The 19,293-nt window shown below is 33.5% G+C and overlaps 2 protein-coding genes across 2 annotated transcripts; both read left to right on the top strand.

Moving 5' to 3' along the window:
* Nucleotides 1-3,230: 3,230 nt before the first annotated feature.
* LOC25484985 (receptor homology region, transmembrane domain- and RING domain-containing protein 2) lies at nucleotides 3,231-8,212 on the top strand. The gene is made up of 4 exons (XM_013614083.3): nucleotides 3,231-3,660; nucleotides 4,496-4,726; nucleotides 5,902-6,309; nucleotides 7,085-8,212. Exons 1-4 carry the CDS (start codon nucleotides 3,534-3,536, stop codon nucleotides 7,642-7,644), a joined length of 1,326 nt encoding a protein of 441 aa, XP_013469537.1. The 5' UTR covers nucleotides 3,231-3,533; the 3' UTR covers nucleotides 7,645-8,212.
* A 5,977-nt stretch (nucleotides 8,213-14,189) lies between these two features.
* LOC25484984 (uncharacterized) lies at nucleotides 14,190-17,596 on the top strand. The gene is made up of 3 exons (XM_013614082.3): nucleotides 14,190-15,118; nucleotides 16,574-16,636; nucleotides 17,195-17,596. Exons 1-3 carry the CDS (start codon nucleotides 14,397-14,399, stop codon nucleotides 17,205-17,207), a joined length of 798 nt encoding a protein of 265 aa, XP_013469536.2. The 5' UTR covers nucleotides 14,190-14,396; the 3' UTR covers nucleotides 17,208-17,596.
* The last annotated feature ends 1,697 nt before the right edge of the window (nucleotides 17,597-19,293 follow it).

Genomic DNA, 19,293 nt, shown 5'->3' with positions numbered 1-19,293 from the left:
TTGAAATAATAAAAAATCATCTATTTATGTCGGATATAACTAACGTTCAAACGCACACTTCGTGTTCGTCTATACATTTTTTTCCTGTGATAACATGTGTAAATTATAAACAATATACTTTATCGAATTTTTTTCTTGTGATAACATGTGTAAATTATAAATAATATATTTTGTCGAATATTTTTTTAAAAGATATGTATGGAAGTATGTTACTTTCAAATTATAACAAACTATATTTATCTTTTACCAACAATATAATAAATAAAATATAAATTCTTGTTATTTTCAATAACAATATAACATTTTTATTTTTATAGTCAAAGGATATGAATTGGTAAAAGTTATAAATTCATATTGTTCATATTATCACCGCCATACTCAGACTTTCACATCAAAAGTAATGGTCACACCTACTTATGTCTCCATGATAATGATAACTCCATTCATATTTTTCTTTTCTTTATGATGGGAAATTAGTTGTCTGGCAATTAAATAATTATTTTTTAATAACAAAATTATATATTTACAGATCAAAGACCGATTGAGTGATACAGACTCCGGTGAAGCACTCCTCCTCCAGCGGCGTGAAACAAACGATACCATATATTGTCATTATTTTTCGATAAGGGTAAGTCACTTTTCAAATACGATTTGTATATGCGTTTTTTTTTTTTTTTAACTTAGTATTTTTGTGCATAATTATGAAGATGAATTCCTTGTGATTTGAGAGACTTAAATAAATGACAAACTCCAAAAATTCTACGAGTTTTGTATTTAGTGAAAAATCAAGATTTTAAGAACGTTCTCATTAATACTCACTCTTTTGTTAAGTGAAACACATGTATGTATTAATACTTTATGTATAATCATTTTCAAATTGTAGCACCCATATATATTTGGCTTAAACACACTTTTCACACTCTAAGTTTGCAAAAGTTACAATTTTAGCTCCCTTTTAAAAAAATGGCAAAGTGACCTACCATGTTTACCCCTTTTGCAAAACCTTAAATTTAACTCAGTCAACTATATGTGTCATGCCACCTGTGTATTTCTTTATTTTTTTATTTTTTTATTCCACGCGTATAATGAACTAATTAAAAAAACAAAAATTGGCCAAAAAAAGGACAACACGTGCGAAAAAATAACGAAAGAAAAAAAGAGTGAGGTTTCAATTCTCCTCAACCCACATGCCGCTTCCCTCTTCTCTCTGCAACATTCCGCCGTCGTGACCACCATTTTTATTCTCCCTCAACTCAGTCGGATCTATAGCATTTTCAAACGGAAACTGAATTTCTCTACCTTCTTCATCAACTTAACATGGTCAAATTTGTCTTGTTCAAGTTTAGTTTCAATCTTGAAACTCCATTTTCTCTCCCTACTCGTGTGCTACGAATGTTCAAAGCTCCTAAATCTCAAATGGGTTTGATGCAAAATCTCTATTTGGTGTTGTTTCAATGAATAAAAATGAGATTTTGAATGATGGCAGTTTGACAAAATCGGAACACCGGAGCCGTTCAAAACCCCCTTAATCTCAAATGGGTTTGATTCAAAATCTCAAGTTAGTGTTGTTTCAATGAAGAAATATGAGATTTTGAAGCAGGTAAAGAGGAGAAAAGGGCACATAGAATATGGTGTTATTTCAATATATTTGGATTAGAAATGAAAGAACAAAAAGTGGGAAGATGAAGAAGGAACAAAATGACAATGAAGAATGGGTTTTAGAATGAATGCTTGAGAGAAAATACTTGTGTATGTTGATATGGTTGTACATGATATTTTTAGTGTTAATGTTTTAGTTCATTGGTTGTGTAAAGTTAGTGATTTTGATTCGAGATTTTCAATTGATGAAGTGAAGTGTTTCTAGATTTTTCTCCACTCACTCGCCCCTTACAATTTGCCTTTTTTTTTTTTTTTTTTTTAAATTTAAGATATATACGCATGAAATTAATTAATTAAAAAAAATAATCATGTGGCATGACATGTAGGATTGATCAGGTCAAAATTAGTGTTTCATAAAAGGGGATAAACATGAGATCTTTTTTGTCATTTTTTTTAAAAGGGGGTCAAAATTGCAACTTTTGTAAACTTAGAAGGGTGAAAAGTAGGTTTAAGTCTATATATTTCTCATAGTAAAAAAGTGATGTTTTAGAGAGTATTCGAACGAGGATGTCCATAACACTTATGTTTGTATTATATATTTGAAATCAGAATAAAATAGAAATAAAAAGTAAGAAAAGTAAACATAGTACTTTTTTTGAAGGAAAGTAAACATAGTACTTGTAATTTTATTTTGGGATATAGATGTAGCGGCAAAAATCATCTGAAAATTTATGCACACAAAAAATGTTAAATTCAAATTAGATTAACTATAAAAAAATGTTCAATATAAAGATAATCAGTTGAATTGTGTAATACCGACAAATTACATCTGAATTTTAATGTTAAAAAAATATAACTATTTTTCTTTTAAAAAAACTAACACGAAATGTACCTATATTTTTTTTGACATTACATACAATGCACATGCAAATGGGTTGACTAAAATGAGACAAATACCATGAAATAAAAGGCTTAATAGCAGTTTTAGCACCCTAACTATTTTAAGGTTGCGATTTTGACCCTTAAAAAAAAAACTATAAAATCGTCCCCTAAGTTTTTTAAATGAATAGTTTAAAAGCAATTAAATAAAATATAAAGGAAATTCCCCTAAAAAATAAAAGAAACGATTAACTTTTTGGTGGTGTTCGAACCACATACTTTACATATACTATGTATTATCCTTAACAACTGATCTAAGCTCACGGAACGAGGAAATAATCAACTAATAATGCTGATTATTTATTTGTTTTTTTATTTCCTTCCGACACACTTAATAATATGAGTATATATTCTTCATTTTGACTCAACTTACACCGTCTTTTCCAGCTCAAAAATAATTAAATAAATTAATTTTTTTTTGAGTGCAAAATTAATTAATTATTTTACTAACCAATAATATTATTGTGAAAAATGATTAATCAACTAATAATAATACTAACATCTTCTTTTTAATTTGAGACATGTAAATGAGCTCCTTTTAAAGGTCTCATTCGATTATTTCCGATATCTATTTACGTGGACGAATTTAACTTCTTAAAAAAAAAAAAAAAATCATCTTTCTCCTATTAAACAAACAAATTTTGTTTTGACAGAGATAACAACAATATAATTATCTCTGAATCTGATATTTGATGCTTAGTACCAATCAGATGGTAGAACCTTTATAAGATATGACATATTGATTATTTTTCTCATTATTGTAACAATATTAAATTTCCCATTTTGCTGTCACAATATTATTTGCAATCAATTCGAAGAAAACAGAGAGCATCAAAGGAATAGAACAAAGGAACATTCATTTTTGATATGGAAGCTGATGTTTCTCTTTTTTTTGCAGTGTTTGCGAAACCCTAATTTTCAAAATTCCCAATTTCTGTTTGGATGATTTTCAACCCAAAATCTAATCTTTCGTGCTTTTTTATTCAATTGCTTTGATGGGTTCCTCGAATCTTTGCTTCTTTTTCTTCTCTTTGGTGAGTTTGTTTGCTATGGCGGCTGCTAAGGTTGTGTTGATTGGGAACAACATCACTCTCTCGTTTGATGATATTGAAGCTAATTTCGGTGAGTTTTTCTGGGTTTTGTTTTTTGCCTTCGAATTTGGATTCTGTGTTATTTAATTTCAGCTAGTTTGGTTAAGTTTGAACAGGATTTTGATTTTATGGAATTTGTGAGTATTGGAAATTCCTACACTGGTAGTGTTTTTGGCACACTGGAAAGTCAAATCCTATTTAATAAAGTAAGAAAAAAGAAAGAGAGAGAAAAGGATTTGAATTGATGCTGGAATATGTCAACAAACAGTTGAGGCATGCAAAGCATGGAATTAGTCACATGTACTTATATCAGATAATATTATCACGTAGTTTGATTCATGTAGCTGACCCCACTTACTGGGATAAAACTTGGTTGTTGTACTTATATTAGATTAGATAACATTATGGCGTAGTTTGATCCATGTAGCAGACCCTACTTACTGGGATAAGGCTTTGGTTGTTGTTTGTTGAACTTGCATCAGATAACAGATACTTACCTCTCTATAGTTATATTCTAGAATTTGTATTTCTAAATTTGTGTTTCCTTTGTGAAAAATGAAAGAGTGAAGAAGAGTACAAGTTTGATGTGATGCTGTTGTTCTAATGTTTTTGTTTTGAATGTGATGGTTGTGGTGGTGATTTTAAAAACCATAGACTTAAAGCATATACTTGCCATTCCTAAGATAAATTCCGGATTTATTTTTGTAATTAAATTTGTGCTTTGTTTTGGGAAAAGATGGTGATGAAGAAGAATGTAAATTTGTTGCTGTGTTATTGTTTTAATATTATAGTATTGCATTTGATTGTGGTTCTGATGTTAAATCTATCTGTCTCTTTTTGTTAACTTGAATGGCTTTTGATTTCAGCTCCATCGGTCAAAGGTTCTGGAGAATATGGAGCCTTATTCTTGGCAGAGCCGCTTGATGCATGTACAGAACTTACGAATAAAGCTAGAACTCTTTCAAATGCTAGTTCACCTTTTGTTTTGATGGTTAGAGGGGGGTGTAGCTTTGAGGACAAGGTTAGGATTGCACAAAGTGCTGGCTACAAAGCTGCAATTGTCTACGACAGTGAAGATGGTGGCATCCTGGTTGCAAGTAATGACCAATTGTTTTATGTAGCAACAATTTGTTCTTTATCTTTCTCTTCGTATATGCGATTTGTCATCAAATTATTTTTGACACATAAAAAATGCTAATGTGAGTTGTATGGTACACAAACTGATTGTGGCAAAATTGTTTCGCATAGACTAGAGATCCATTATCTAGAAACGTTGCTGCTGTAGATTTTACAGTAATTGTGCTTATTGTAATGTCTTTTTTGTTTTTTTGACAGTAAAATAAAAAAAAGACATAACAATAAGCACAATTACCGTAAAATAATGAAATTATCTTACAGAAGTTGGTAAGTAGTTTCATTATTACAATATCTCTTGGAAGGAAAATATCAGGGCTGTAGCTTAGTATGTGGTGCATATTGATTCTTCTCTCTCTCTCTCTCTCTCTCTTTTCTTTTTTTATTTTATTTTTTACAGCTAAAACATTTGTAGCCTGCAGTTCTATGTTGCTAGAAAAGAAATATCCTTTGGAAGTAGTTTTTTAATTTAAACTGGATATTCACTTTCATCTTCTGAACCTACTAAAGTACAGTTTCATATATTTTGATCATGTAACTATATGAACTGATCTTGCATGCTACTGCCTGAGTGCTTGAGTAGTTCTCTGTTGACAGAAGATGCTAGCTGTAAAAATTTAAAAGGATAAGATATGGTATTCATGTTTTTCTTTATCGAAGGTATACCCTGGTATCTGGTTGGAATGGAAGGTATATCCTGATGTCTGGTTGTAGTGGAAGTCTTCAATACATAGTCAACTGTTGTAAGCTAAATTTATATACACCTTTAGAGACTACTGAAATGAAGAAAAAATCTTGACTGTGAGGTCTAGGTTTGTTGCCTGGTTATCGTATGTTAAATGAAATGATAGAGAAACATTCGTCTGTTTTTCTTCCCATAAGTGGTAATGATTGAACATTTGCATATGTTGAGATTGGGATGTTGGCAATGATTGAACAACATTCTGGAAAAGCTTGGGGATGATAATGCATATACAATATAGGGGTAAAAAATTGAAACTTGGCAATAATGTAAAATCTATAATGCTATTGATGACCATTTCTTGTTTTCTTTTGATATATATCTGTATATTTGTTCACACACCTGAGTCATATTCTGATAAATTATAAATTCTGATTAGTGGTTTTTTAATTTCAGTGGCAGGAAATTCTGCTGGTGTAAGTATACATGCGGTATTTGTTTCAAAAGCTTCGGGTGAAATACTAAAGAAATACACTGGTTTAATTAATGTGGAAACATGGCTCATTCCAACTTTTGAAAACTCAGCATGGTCTATCATGGCAATTTCGTTCATTTCCCTGCTAGCTATGTCTGCAGTGCTGGCCACTTGTTTCTTCGTCCGCAGGCATCGTATACGAAGAGAAAGGCCTCGAACTTCTTCTCATGTTCGTGAATTTCATGGCATGAGTAGTCGCTTAGTGAAAGCAATGCCAAGTTTGATTTTTACTTCTGCTTTGGAAGATAACTGTACATCAAGAACATGTGCCATCTGCCTTGAAGATTATTGCGCTGGAGAGAAACTCAGGATTCTGCCCTGCTGTCACAGTAAGTCTTCCCATGCCAATTTTTTTCCCTTTTTCAAATTCAGTGTATTGTTGGTTTGATCTATTTTCGAATAACATTTATTTACTGTGTGCAATTTATTATTGGATTGGTTGTTGTTCCTGTGTTGAGACATATGAAAGCCTTACACATTGGTGTTAACTTTTAATATAAAAATATAAATGCTAGTTATCATTATATGGCAAATGAGAATGTCTTTGTCATGAGGCAGATTATGGTTATTTTCCCAGGATTTCCGGCCGTGTCTCTTTGGTTTTATTGAAGAAGAGTATACCATGATTTTTTTTTTTTTAAATAATTCTATTCTGAGATGGAATTAATTGCTGAAATGATTTTATTGAAAAATATAAATGCTAGTGCATGAAATGATTTAATATTAATTGCTGACCAAAATCATTTGATTATAAAAAAAATGCGGACCAAAAACAGGTTTGCTTGAGGACCTAGTACACTCATGTTCCATTTAATTTGTTTAAACTGTGGTGTTTTCTGTACCTGTCCTTAAACAATACGAGAGTTCAAATCCTAGTATCACCATTTCCAGTACCTTTATCCTTGATGAAATGAGGCCTTCCTAGTTTCTTGTTTTTCTTTGTTTTCGATTTTGCTATACGCTTCCTGGCTATTGATATTTTGTTTCAAAGAAAGATTAGTCTATGCAGCCAGTTTTGAAGTTACTAGTATATTGTGCATATTAAATTGTGTCATTGTTACAGATTATTCTAATTCAATTTTTTTCCTGGCGACTTATTGACAGAGTTTCATGCTGCCTGTGTGGATTCTTGGCTTACTTCGTGGAGAACCTTTTGCCCAGTTTGCAAGCGTGATGCAAGAACGGGTCTGGCTGATCCACCACCTTCAGAATCGACACCTCTGCTGTCATCAACCCCGTCATCTGCAGCATCCTCTTTCGTGTCTTCTATGAGGTCATCATTTGCTTCATCTTCAGCAATACAAATTGGTTCACCGTCGCAATCTGTTTCTCGTAACCACTCTTTAGTAAGTACCCCTTACAATCAGCCATCTCTAAGGTCCTACCGTCAATCCCCCTCCCTAAGCTTCAGCCGTAGCTCCGTGGATCTTAGAAACGCATCTCAAAGATCTCTAGCTTCACACATGAATTCACCGCGTTCCATCGGTTATCCATCTTTATCATCTCTTAACTCAAGGTACTTGCCTTCACACATTCCAAGTCCAAGCAATGCTTCAGTAAGTTTCCTCGGTTCATCCAGTCATCAGCAGCATCCACTTCGATATAGTGAGTCAGCCTCAAGCTTCTCACCATTTGCGTCTGCCAACTCCCTTCCGGAATGTTGAATTGTTCAATTGGATTTAATCATATGATTGAGATGTCTGTGCGGTTGAACCCGTGATTGCTGAGTCATCGAACCAATGAGTGGCCAAATGATGACGGTCAGTCTATGTCCATATAGACCCATCGACATTCCCTCCTTCCATTTTGTGTCTCCTCTGGCAAATGACTTCCTTGTTGGCATCTGGTGTACATTGTAACATCTTGTGATGTTAGTTTTCTTTACATGTGATGATTATTATGGTTCTTACATTTTTCAGGTTGGTGAGTTTGAGTACAGTAGTCACCACCAGTGTGTTGTTTACGCTTTGATTATTGATGTTTTGTTATAGCCTTGATTTTCAAAGTATAGTTAACTTGCTGCTAACAAGAGAAATGTTGGACTGTATAGACAGATTGAAGTCAGAAGAGCTGTTTGTATTTTGTCTAATATGTTTGTCCAATTGAATGATGAGATTATGTGATACTCTTGGAGTTATTACCTACACATACCTTATCATCTAACTGCAACAGTGAGTGTCAATAATATATGTACAAATTCGGTGGGATTTAGCTTCACTGTTGATTCAGATAGATATGTATGTTGGCCATTGTCATCAACTTTATTTAAACTAAACCATAGAGCTGCATTGGCTAATGATTGCAATTTTTTTTTTTCTGCACCAAGAAAATTCATCAGCAATATATGTTAAACTATGTTTTAGCCTAAAACTGGAAAATTCAAGTAAATTAATTACAGATTTTCATTCCCTTGGTACAATACGTAGTTTATGTTAAGTTTATTTACAAGATCAGTACACACTCTAAGAATACAAAATATACTGAATATCATCGGTTGATCAATCAATTACTATACACACCGAACCTTTACTCTAATACAGAGAATACAACTTTTCCATTAAAAAGACTACAACTGTTCAAAGCAGAGATTGAAACTTTTGGCAAAGTAAAAAAATGTCCAATCCTTAATGAGAGAGTGTCTTGAATACTTAGACGGTCTTAAATGTGAGATAATGAGTAAATAGATAATTATCCCCCTGAAATTATGAGTTTCGTCAATTACCTCCTGACGTTAATAAAACTTCAATTACCCTCATGAAATTGTACAACGTTAATCAATTTACTCACTGTTAGTCAACATCACGTTTTGCAAATACCGCCTGAAGTTTTGCACTTATGTTGTATATTCAGATGTGTGTGGTCCTTTAGAGGTTCCTTCATTAGGGGGCAGCAAGTATTTCATCAGTTTTGTTGATGAGTTTAGCAGAAAACTCTGGTGGTGGGGAGTATACCTCAAAGGTGTTTGAGAAGTTTTGTGAAGACAATGACATTGTGCATGAAGTCACTGCTCCTTATACTCCACAACACAATGGTTTGACTGAAAGAAGGAATAGAAGCCTGCTTGATATGACCATAAGTATGCTAAAGATGAAGAAGATGCCTAATACATTCTGGGAAGAAGCAGTAAGAACTGCAACATACATCTTAAACAGATGCCCCACTAAGAAACTTAATCAAATTCCTGAAGAAATTTGGTTAGGATGCAAGCAGTCAGCAAAACACTTGAGAGTTTTTGGTTCATTATGCTATATGCATATCCCTGATGCAAAGAAAAGAAAGTTTGGGGATAAAAGTGAGCCTATGATACTAGTTGGCTATCATGAAACAGGTGCATACATATTATATCACCCTCAATAATTGAAGATGATGATCAAGAAGAGAAGAGTTCGAGTCACACAATTCCCACAATAATTGAAGATGATGATCAAGTTGAACAAGTTCAACTTGATACTGAAGTTCAACCTGAAGTGCATGTTGAAGAGAATCAAGTCACTAGATCTTCAGTTAAACAAAGATTTGCTTCAACTAGATTAGCTGGACAAGAAGTCATTCCAGATAATGTAGTTAATGAAGAAGGGGAATTTGTTCATTTTGCACTATTAGCAGATGAAGAACCAATCAATTATGAAGTAGCATTGAATGAAGATGTGTGGAAGAATGCTATAATTGAGGAGTTGAATTCAATCAACAGAAACAACACATGGAAACTGACTGAACTGCCTGCTAGTAAGAAACCAATAGATCTGAAGTGGATTTTCAAATTGAAAATGAAGCCAAATGGTGAAGTATCCAAACACAAAGCAAGATTAGTGGCTAGGGGATTCATGCAGAAGGCTGGTATGGATTACTTTGAAGTATATGCTCTAGTTGCTAGATTGGAAACTGTGAGATTGATAGTTGCTATAGCTTGTGGAAGGAACTGGCCAATGCATCATTTGGATGTAAAATATGCTTTTCTAAATGGTCCTTTAGATGAAGAAGTGTATGTGACACAGCCACCAGGTTTCAAAATCAAAGGGAAAAAGGATACGGTGTATAGATTACACAAAGCTCTCTATGGATTGAAACAGGCACCAAGAGCTTGGAACAAGATAATTGGCAGTTTTCTTGTGCAGCAAGAGTTTGTCAAATGCAAATCTGAGTATGGTGTGTATATGTGAAGAAAGGAAGTGAAGATTTAGGAAAATTGACATACTTTCTAGGCATGAAATTTACTGAAGTTGCAGAGGGATTGGTGATGCACCAAATGGAGTATACATCTGACATATTGAAGATGTTCAATATGATGAACTGCAATCCATCATCATCACTATCCGAGACAAATGTAAAACTGATGATGAATGAAGATGAAGAACCTGTGAATCCTACATTGTTCAAGCAAATAGTTGGTTCACCGAGGTATTTATGCAATAGTCGACCTGCTATTGCATATGCAGTTAGCATAATCAGTAGATTCATGAGTGAACCAAGAGTATCTCACCTGCTAGCAGTCAAAAGAGTGATGAGATACATCAAAGGAACACTGCAGTATGGCATTTTATTTCTAAGTGCTTAAATGAAAATTATATTGAGTTGATAGCATATTATAATGCTGATTGGTGTGGAGACAAACAAGATAGAAAGAGCACTTCATGGTACCTATTCAAATTTATGAATGCTCCAATTTCATGGTGTGCTAAGAAGCAACCAGTTGTGGCATTGTTAACCTGTGAATTTGAGTATATTACAGGGTGTATGGCAACATGTCAGGCAATATGGCTTGAAAATATACTCAAGGAGATGGAGATAGAGGTTAGCAGACCTATATAATTGTTCATAGACAACAAATCTGCTATAAGCTTAGCAAGAAATTCAGTTCTGCATGGGAGAAGCAAGCATATAAAAGCTAAGTTCCATTTTATGAGGGACCAAGTGAACAAGGGAGCTCTGTAGATTGTTCATTGCTCTACTGAGCTACAACTTGCAGACATATTCACTAAGGCATTGAAGGTTGACAGGTTCATCAAGCTCAAAAGCTTGATTGGAATGAAGGAAGTAGAAACTTGAATTAAGGGAGGATGTTAGTTTGTTTTAATTCAAGTTTAGTTTAGTGATAATCACAATCAGTGATTAATCGCACTTTATTTTAGTTTGTTATGAAGTTTGTTACAATATTGTTAGAGGTTAGCAAATAAAATCTAGAGTTTGTTACATTGCTTGTGCTTCAAGCAACTTGGCTAGACATTGTATATAAGCTACCTCCTTTGTATATTTTCATAAGCATCAATAACAATTTCATCATAACTTCTCTCTTCTCTCAATTCTCTCTAATTCACAAATCAGAAATTCACATAAACCCTAGAAGTAGAAACTGCTTCTGTTGCTTGTGTAACAAGCATTAAGTGTTGCGCTAACAAAATTCCAGCCACCACCAAAAAAAAAAAAGACTCTTTTATTTATTCTACTTACTACTTTCTTTTTTCCAAAGTCTTTCCCTCCTCCCCTCCCCTCTAAACTCCCAAACAAAGCTTTAGTGTACTCTGCTGATGCTTGCTGTCATTTTATTGGTTTTGATGGTGCCAATTTTAGCCGGTGCTAATGTGGTTGTGACTAAATCTTACATAATTGTTTTGAATTTTGGTGATGCTTAATATTACGAGTGTTAAAATTTTGAATTTTGATTCCTACTTTTTCTAGTTATATACCATTTTGCCTTTTAAAAAAAAAAGAATTCGATTCCTTCAAACTGTTATTAAAAATCAAAACCTTGCTGGTTTAGTGCTACATTCGAGAATTAATCTGTTAGAACATATATATACTCATTCAGGTCAATGGTCTTAGTAGGTCAATCCTCTCCAGTGGCGTTGCCAGGACCCCGAATCAGCGGGTTCAAACTTTTGAACTTTAATTATCAATTGAAATAATCATAAAAATCATCTATTGAAAATTATATTGTAACGATTGTAAAAGAAAGAAAATATAGCAGACTCAAATTGTATATTGAAAAAATTATATCAATGCATATTTTTTATCTTTAATATCTTAAATTATCTATTAATAAAATTATGAAAATTTTAGATTTTGAAAATATTCATCTAGACGAATACAACAACAACTTATATGATATTATTTATCTTTGTATATTAAAATGATCAAAGTATGTAAGGTCAATAGTGCAGAAGTTCAAACATGTCATCTAATACAGGACAAAAGGGAGTATGACTTTTAGTTTCGACCAATTTTTTAAAAGATCGCTTTTGTTTTTTATGATCAAGTATCACCAATTTAGTTGGACAAAATTCATTTGGATAAAATTTTACAAATATAATCGATAAAGAGAGTTGAACCTACACAATTATGTTGTATGAATAAATTTTTTATCGATTGAATCAACACATACTGACTTGTCAATTTTAATATTTACCGTTAAAAGTTTAGAAGAGTAATATATAAAAAGAAAAGAAAAAACTTTATCAAAACAAAAGGAAAAAAAAAAAGAAGAGATTGAATAAAATATAAATGAAGAGAAAACAAAGATTTTTTGACAAGTAATCAAAGATTACTCTAAGAAAAAAGTTATGAATTACACTTTTCTTTTAGAAGGGTAACTAATGAATGAATTACTAGAAAGTAATATGTATATAACATTTGCCGTTAACTAATTAATTAATAATAAACAAAGTCAAAATATGTTACTGCATCGTTTGGTCCTTTATGGTTTTATCTTTGAGTCAGGTGGTGCAGATCTCAAATATGAGGGGATTCATAATCATATTCACAATTTCAGGGGATGCAGCTGCATCCTCTCAGCTGTACGTGGCTCCGTCACTGCTCTCTACCCTATTGACAAATTCTTCACAGGCCAACTCTAAATTCTCTTCCATATGCGACCACATATATATGTTGTGAAAAGAGCCTTTTTCTTCTTTCTCACACCATCGATGGTATTCCTACGCTCAACCGGAAAATCACCACAAACGCCCACCCACCCTAGTCTCCATACCCTCACAAAAAATTCATGTGAAATTCCCAAGCAGCCCTTCAAGTTTTTTCATGAAAACTCAAATTCAATTATATATTTCATAAACCGACAATTTAAAAAAAAAAAAAAGCAAAAAGAAATTGTTAGTTGGTTATATAAGTACTGCAAAATATATTGAATATCAAAAGACTTTATAGCACTTCCTCAAAAAAAGACTTGTGAACATTTTTTTATGATGGATTTAATTGGTTATTTAAAACATTTGTTTGCGTGCAATAGACAAACACCGATTACATAAAAATTATACTGACGTTGGTTCATACATATTTCAACTCAGGTATATGGTCAAGTCAAATTTTCGATGGTTAATTTGAGACAACTTGGGGTTGATGGGAAGACTTCCAGCACTATTTAATTTGTGCGTTAAGCCTTTGTCATCATCGCAGCATAAAAATAATGGACATGTTTGGATAAACAACAACTTATTTACAGTTTATAGCATAAGCCTTTATTATGATAAGCACTTATGTATAAGTTTGTACAAACTATTGTTATAGCAAATGATAAATTAATGTTGAAATTTTGTGGTATATGCTACAAGTTGCTTTTATAATTTATATTACCCGTCCCTAATTATAGGACCTTTTTAAAAAAAATTTTTGTCTTTTTTTTTATAAGAACCCTTTGATATTTCACAGTACATTAATTAATTCTTTACTAACATACCCCTATTTATTTTATATTTTTTCTTCAATCTATATTATATACTACATTGAAAACATACACTAACCCTCTCTCTTAAAGGAACCGTTTTGACTAACATAATGCACATTTAAGAATTATTTCGAAATTTCAATACATTGTGTCAACTCATTATACAATCAAAATGATTATTACCCCAATTTTAAAACTTATTTTAAGTATCATTTTTTTTGGGTACAATTTTAAGTCTCATTTACTATATTATCTTTGAAAAAAAAGTGTCATTTTTACTAGTATGAGAAAATATTGAACCGATCCTATTACACTTGCTATGGTTTATGCACAAAACTGTTTCCCAATCGCATAATGTATTTTTGGTTGAAACTAGTTGCATTTCATCTTACGTGTCATCATTTCATACTTTATACAACGCAATACATGATTGTGTGTTTGACACTTTTTTAGAAAAAAAAAATGATTCTCTACCTTTTTCATTTTACAATAAATAATAATGATTCTGTTCTGGTAATATATATACCATGGTTTCATATAATAAAATGTTTATAGTATCAAGTGTATACTGAAAATGGCAGTAGCTTGCAATCTGATCAAATAACAACGATTCCCTACTCAGCAATTTATCATTGCTAATATAAATTGCAACTTACGTGCTTTTAGTTTTCACCGACCTAACCCTAACCCTAACCGTCTCTCTCTCTCTCTCTCTCTCTCTGCGCCCGCGCCTCCATTTCAATGGCTACTACTAGTAGCAACGATGAAGCCAAGCAGAACATCTTCAACGAACTCGAAACCATAACCGATGAATTTGACCATCCCTTCACTCCAGACCAGATTGAAACTATTGCCAAGTTTATCTGCGTTGACTATGATGATCGACGTCTAAGAATTCAAGGTGATATCGTGTCAAAATATTTTGACAAAACTCCTCAATTCTTAGCATTTGGATATCTTGACCAAATGCTTGAGAAACTAAGCCAACATACTCCTCTTGATATGGTGGAAAAGCATGTTGAAATCTTTTCGTTCTTGATTCAAGAACTCAAAGGTTATTTTGTTGGAGCAGTGTGGTTGCATAAACTGGAATCTTTGGTACGTGAGAATGAAACATATGTTAGAGAACTTGAAGAGACGCAGAAACAACTGAAGGAAATTTTCAATGAGCGTCTTGAATCGATAAGGGAGGAAAGAGAACAGCTTCTTGGGGATTTGCAAGTAAGGAAGGTACAATTGTATTGTTCTGAAGAGAATATATCTGATCAAGCTTTTGCAGAGTATCTCCAAAACTCTGAGATGATTAAAGGTGTATTCGAGAAGGAGATGAGGAAAGTCCAGGATACTATCGAGGAGATTATGTCGGATGTGAAACCTGCTCTAACTTTTAAAGCCAAGTCGAAACTATTGTCTCTTGAGTTTGATATATTTTCTCCCACCATTATTCGGGAGAAATATACAAGGTAGAATCTATATTTATGCCTTTTTTTTTTTGTTGGTATTCTTGTTAGCAAGCATTATATGAGTTTACTTTGAATATTGTTCCTTATTCATGATAATGATGATGATGAATGAATATGATTTAGCCTGCACTGATGGTGGCTTATATGTTGCAGGTTTCATGACCTAATTATATTAAATAATTAACATATGCAAATTTAGTTTAAAACTACTAGTGCGGATTAGGCTGTTGATGGTGTTTGTTGAGAGGTGTTTATGTCTGCTGTCCTTCTGATTGTAACATTTTCTTGATTAAATTGTGGATTTTGTATGCGGTTTCTGGTTTTCGTCTGCTATCGAGGGCTGTTGCTGCGTTTTTTAAGCTTCCTGTTATGTTTTTTGCCTTCTGGTGAGGATTTTTAGCTTTTCTTGGCTGCTGATTTGGTTGCGTGTGTGTAGAGGGCTGATGCTTAGTTCTTGTTTTTCGGTTTTTGTTTAATTTTGGTTTAATTTTTCACATTGCTAGATCATTGGTGGATTTGTACCATTTTGTTTCATATCCGGGTATGTGCTTGGATTTGTATTCTATCAATATTTAACTGTTAAAAATAAGTACATTAATACTAGTGAGCTTAAGAAATTTGGTCTATGGTCGGGAGATGGTTGGGCTGCAATTTTTTTTTTACCTCTGAACTTTTTCGCTTTCTTTGCTACCTTTGTTGGGTTTGGTTAATGTAAGAACACTAGAAAGGGGCTGAAGCTAATTTGGCACACAATGCTTTGGTCGATTTGGAAGTCTAGACCGAGCACCTATTTATTAATAACGTTGAGAACGCGGCTGAGGTAGTTGATAGAGTCAAAGTGTTCTGTCTTGGCGATTGTACATAGGGAGGGTGGCTTGTTATCCTTGCCTTGTCCTTTCAATGAATCGTCCTGGGATCCTTTTGGATGTTTGGTTAGATAATCTTCTAAATTTTGGAGTAGAAGCAGGGCTAATCTGTATTGAGTTCTGCTGGTTGTTATATCTCGGTTGTTGAGGTCCTTGGTGGTTGGCTTTACTTTATCACGTGACGTGTCTTTTTTTTTTCTTCCGGGCTTTAGAAGTGTGGTGTCGCTTCCTAGTTTCTGCTGTGTGATTTGGTGGTGTTAGACTCAGCTCTCTGTCGTGTATGCAACATGAGTGTATTTTCCTCTCTATTTTGGTTGTGCTTCGGCTAAGGGGTATTGGGGAAGGGGAAGGATGGATGGTGTTTCTGTAGTGTAATGGAGTGTTGTTTTGGCACTTTCCTTTTTCTCTTTTTAGCAGGTCTTTCTTGCAAATTGTAATGGAATTTGCATCCCTCCTGATAATTACTTGTGCTAAATGTTCATTGTGTTGAAATTTAGAATTCAATTCCTACAAATTGCAAATTAAAAACCAAAATCTTGATGATATTATATTTTCTAGTTTCTAAGTTCGAATATATCTTATTTTGCAGGTCATCATCAGCTTATGACAAGACTGGCTGGTTAGAAGGCACAAGTAGTGGAAGCCAAGCAAGGTAAAAAAAGTTGAATTAGCAGAATTAGTTTGAATGTCAGATAGTTAGTACCCGTTATTCTTCTACTTTCATCTTTGGTTGTCATTCTCAGTGTCTGTACTTCGATAATTTTCTTTTGGATAGTGAAACATGTTTTGGTGGGTTTGTTGTGCTTGAATTAGTGTTTGAATTTCCCGCTTTCTTTAAGGCTCTGCCTGCCTTCACAGTTTTGTAATATTTTACCTCTTTGCAAGTATTTCTTATGCTTTTGTTAGAGAAGTAATAATAGTTTCTGTGTTGGGATATAACTGTTTCATTCATGTGTCTATCTTGTTTCTGTTTTCTATATCTCTTAACATCCTAAATTCCTAATTTATATTTCAATATGTGCTCCATGTAATGAAAGTCTTTCTTGGACATTGTAATGGATTTTGCATCTCTCCTAATAATTATCTGTGCTAAATGTTCATTGTGTTGAAATTTAGAACTCAATTCCTACAAATTGCAAATTAAAAACTAAAACCTTGATGATATTATATTTTCTAAAGTTTCTAAGTTTGAACTTATCTTATTTTGCAGGTTCACCTTATGAGAAGTCTGGCTGGTTAGAAGGCATGTGTAATGGAAGCATGGAAAGGCAGAAAAAGTGGAATTAGTAGAATTAGTTTGAATGCTAGATAGTCAGTACACAATATTCTTGGACTTTCATGATTGTTTTTTGTTCAATGGTCATTCTCACGGTGTTCATACTTTGATAAGTTTCTTTTGGATAGTGAACATGTTTTGGTTTATTTTTAGGTATCAATACTGAAGTGGTTTTTTATTCTCTGTAGCACCTTATTACTTTGGTGGTTCTTTGGAATTTTTAATTCATTGTTACTGTTTGTGGCTTATAGTTTGTGTTAACACCTTTTAACAAACTTTTCATCAACAATTCTATGGTTTGTGGATATAATAAAGTATTCATTTTGAGATTGTTCACATGATACTAATTGAATTCAGAAAGTAATTTCAAATCTCTGATAAAATTATTTATATGGTTTTTTAGCCCCATTATACAAGTCAGTGGGAAACTCCTCCTAGTTTGTAGTATTTAACCTATACTTTTCGTTGTGTTTTATTTCCCGATTATGCATTTTATTTCAAATAGATTTTGCAAGCATGCCCACCTTGGTGCCAGTATTGTGGGTTTTTTTGGACGCGAATTCTCTAGCGTTAGTGCTGGAACGTTAGAGTGCCGTTCTCCGTTAACTATCTGCATTGCTGCAGCAGGCCGTTGTTGCCTTGCAGTTGCAACTGTAGTGGACATACATAGTTGCTTTTTCCCACTCTTGATACAGTCTCCTGCACTTTTATGTGTTCAAAATGCATTTTTTCTCTTGTTTTTAACTTGCCTTTGATTGAAGTATTATATATTTTTCTTCTTTGAAAATTGCATTACGTAGAGGTTCATACAAGTCACTTGTTAGTTGCTACTTGATACAACCATTCACTACAATATCACCTGCATCATATACCATATACCCATTGAATTACTTTGTCCTTTGCAAATGAAGTACTTTACAATTGAACATTACGTACATTATAAAAATCCAAATAGAAATATTCAAATTCTTTTCTGCCAATTTTTGAATCTGGAATTGAAAAACTAATTAGGTGTTTTAACCTAATACTGAAAAGGTAAGGGAAATTGATTACAGCTTTTCAGCTTTTCCTTCCCTTCCTTCTCCTTTGGTACAATATGTAGTTTATATTAAGATCAGAACGCAAACTTTTTTTCTTTACAGTCACAGAACTAACTCATCTCATTCAATATAAGATTTGTAATACATGGTGGAATAGAATAAAAAAATTATAGGGACTAGCGTAATGCATAAAGCTGTGAGCCTGTGATGCCTGTACAAGGTTATGAGCGACAAAGTTAGCCTGTTTCCGAATACAACTTACACCCAAGTTCGGATACCGACTAAGAAAGAATTGACTTTGATTTTAAAAATACAACCAAATTCAGTCTGGTGATTGGACTTAGACAGGACGACGTCAACCACCAGTCTACCATCTAGTTCAATTGACACCTTGTCAAAACCCAGCTCGCACACTTCCGCCTCTTGAACTGATGGAACACCAAGAAACACTGCTGTCTTAGCAGTAACAAATTCACCACGGTCGTTGCAAATGCATATACTGATTCCAAATCGATTCTGTTCCGGAAACATCATAGAATCCATGTTGCATTTCAGTTCTCATGCGTTTGGCTTGCACCATTTGCACACTGCTTTCTGATTCGATATGTTGCGAGCATCTGATGTAGGGTGGCGGACCTGCTGCCAATTATGCAGGAAATCCTGTGCCAGTCTGACAGAAAGTTCCCGCTCTGCATCCTCCCAGATTTTCTTGTTCCGTCTTTTCCACAAACACAGCATTGTAACAAAATCACTCTTTTGATGCATATCCGAAATTTCCAGCAATTGGAATATGATAGATGATGGGATTTGATCAAAATTCCGAATGAGTTCAGTGCATCCTTATGCCACTTCAACATATCCTTTGATCAAATCCCATCACTCTGCATTCTCCCAAATCTGGACAGCTTTGTTACACCCACTAATAGGTGTGCCGTTAATTCTCAAAACTATGGTGACAAAGAGAGGAACTACCAGGACATTGTACCCCTTTAG

This window comes from Medicago truncatula, chromosome 1 (assembly GCF_003473485.1).
Source record: "Medicago truncatula cultivar Jemalong A17 chromosome 1, MtrunA17r5.0-ANR, whole genome shotgun sequence".
In the NCBI taxonomy this organism is placed as follows: domain Eukaryota; kingdom Viridiplantae; phylum Streptophyta; class Magnoliopsida; order Fabales; family Fabaceae; genus Medicago; species Medicago truncatula.
The sequence above is the reverse complement of the archived record's forward strand: the minus strand, read 5'-3'. Positions and strand labels throughout refer to the sequence as shown.

Bases quoted from the DNA above. Each gene is read 5' to 3' on its own strand.
- LOC25484985 (XM_013614083.3), top strand. From the start codon at position 3,534: ATGGGTTCCTCGAATCTTTGCTTCTTTTTCTTCTCTTTGGTGAGTTTG. The intron at 4,727-5,901 runs GTAATGACCAAT...TTTTAATTTCAG, and splicing joins TGGTGGCATCCTGGTTGCAA to TGGCAGGAAATTCTGCTGGT. The intron at 6,310-7,084 runs GTAAGTCTTCCC...ACTTATTGACAG, and splicing joins GATTCTGCCCTGCTGTCACA to AGTTTCATGCTGCCTGTGTG.
- LOC25484984 (XM_013614082.3), top strand. From the start codon at position 14,397: ATGGCTACTACTAGTAGCAACGATGAAGCCAAGCAGAACATCTTCAAC. The intron at 15,119-16,573 runs GTAGAATCTATA...CTTATTTTGCAG, and splicing joins ATTCGGGAGAAATATACAAG to GTCATCATCAGCTTATGACA.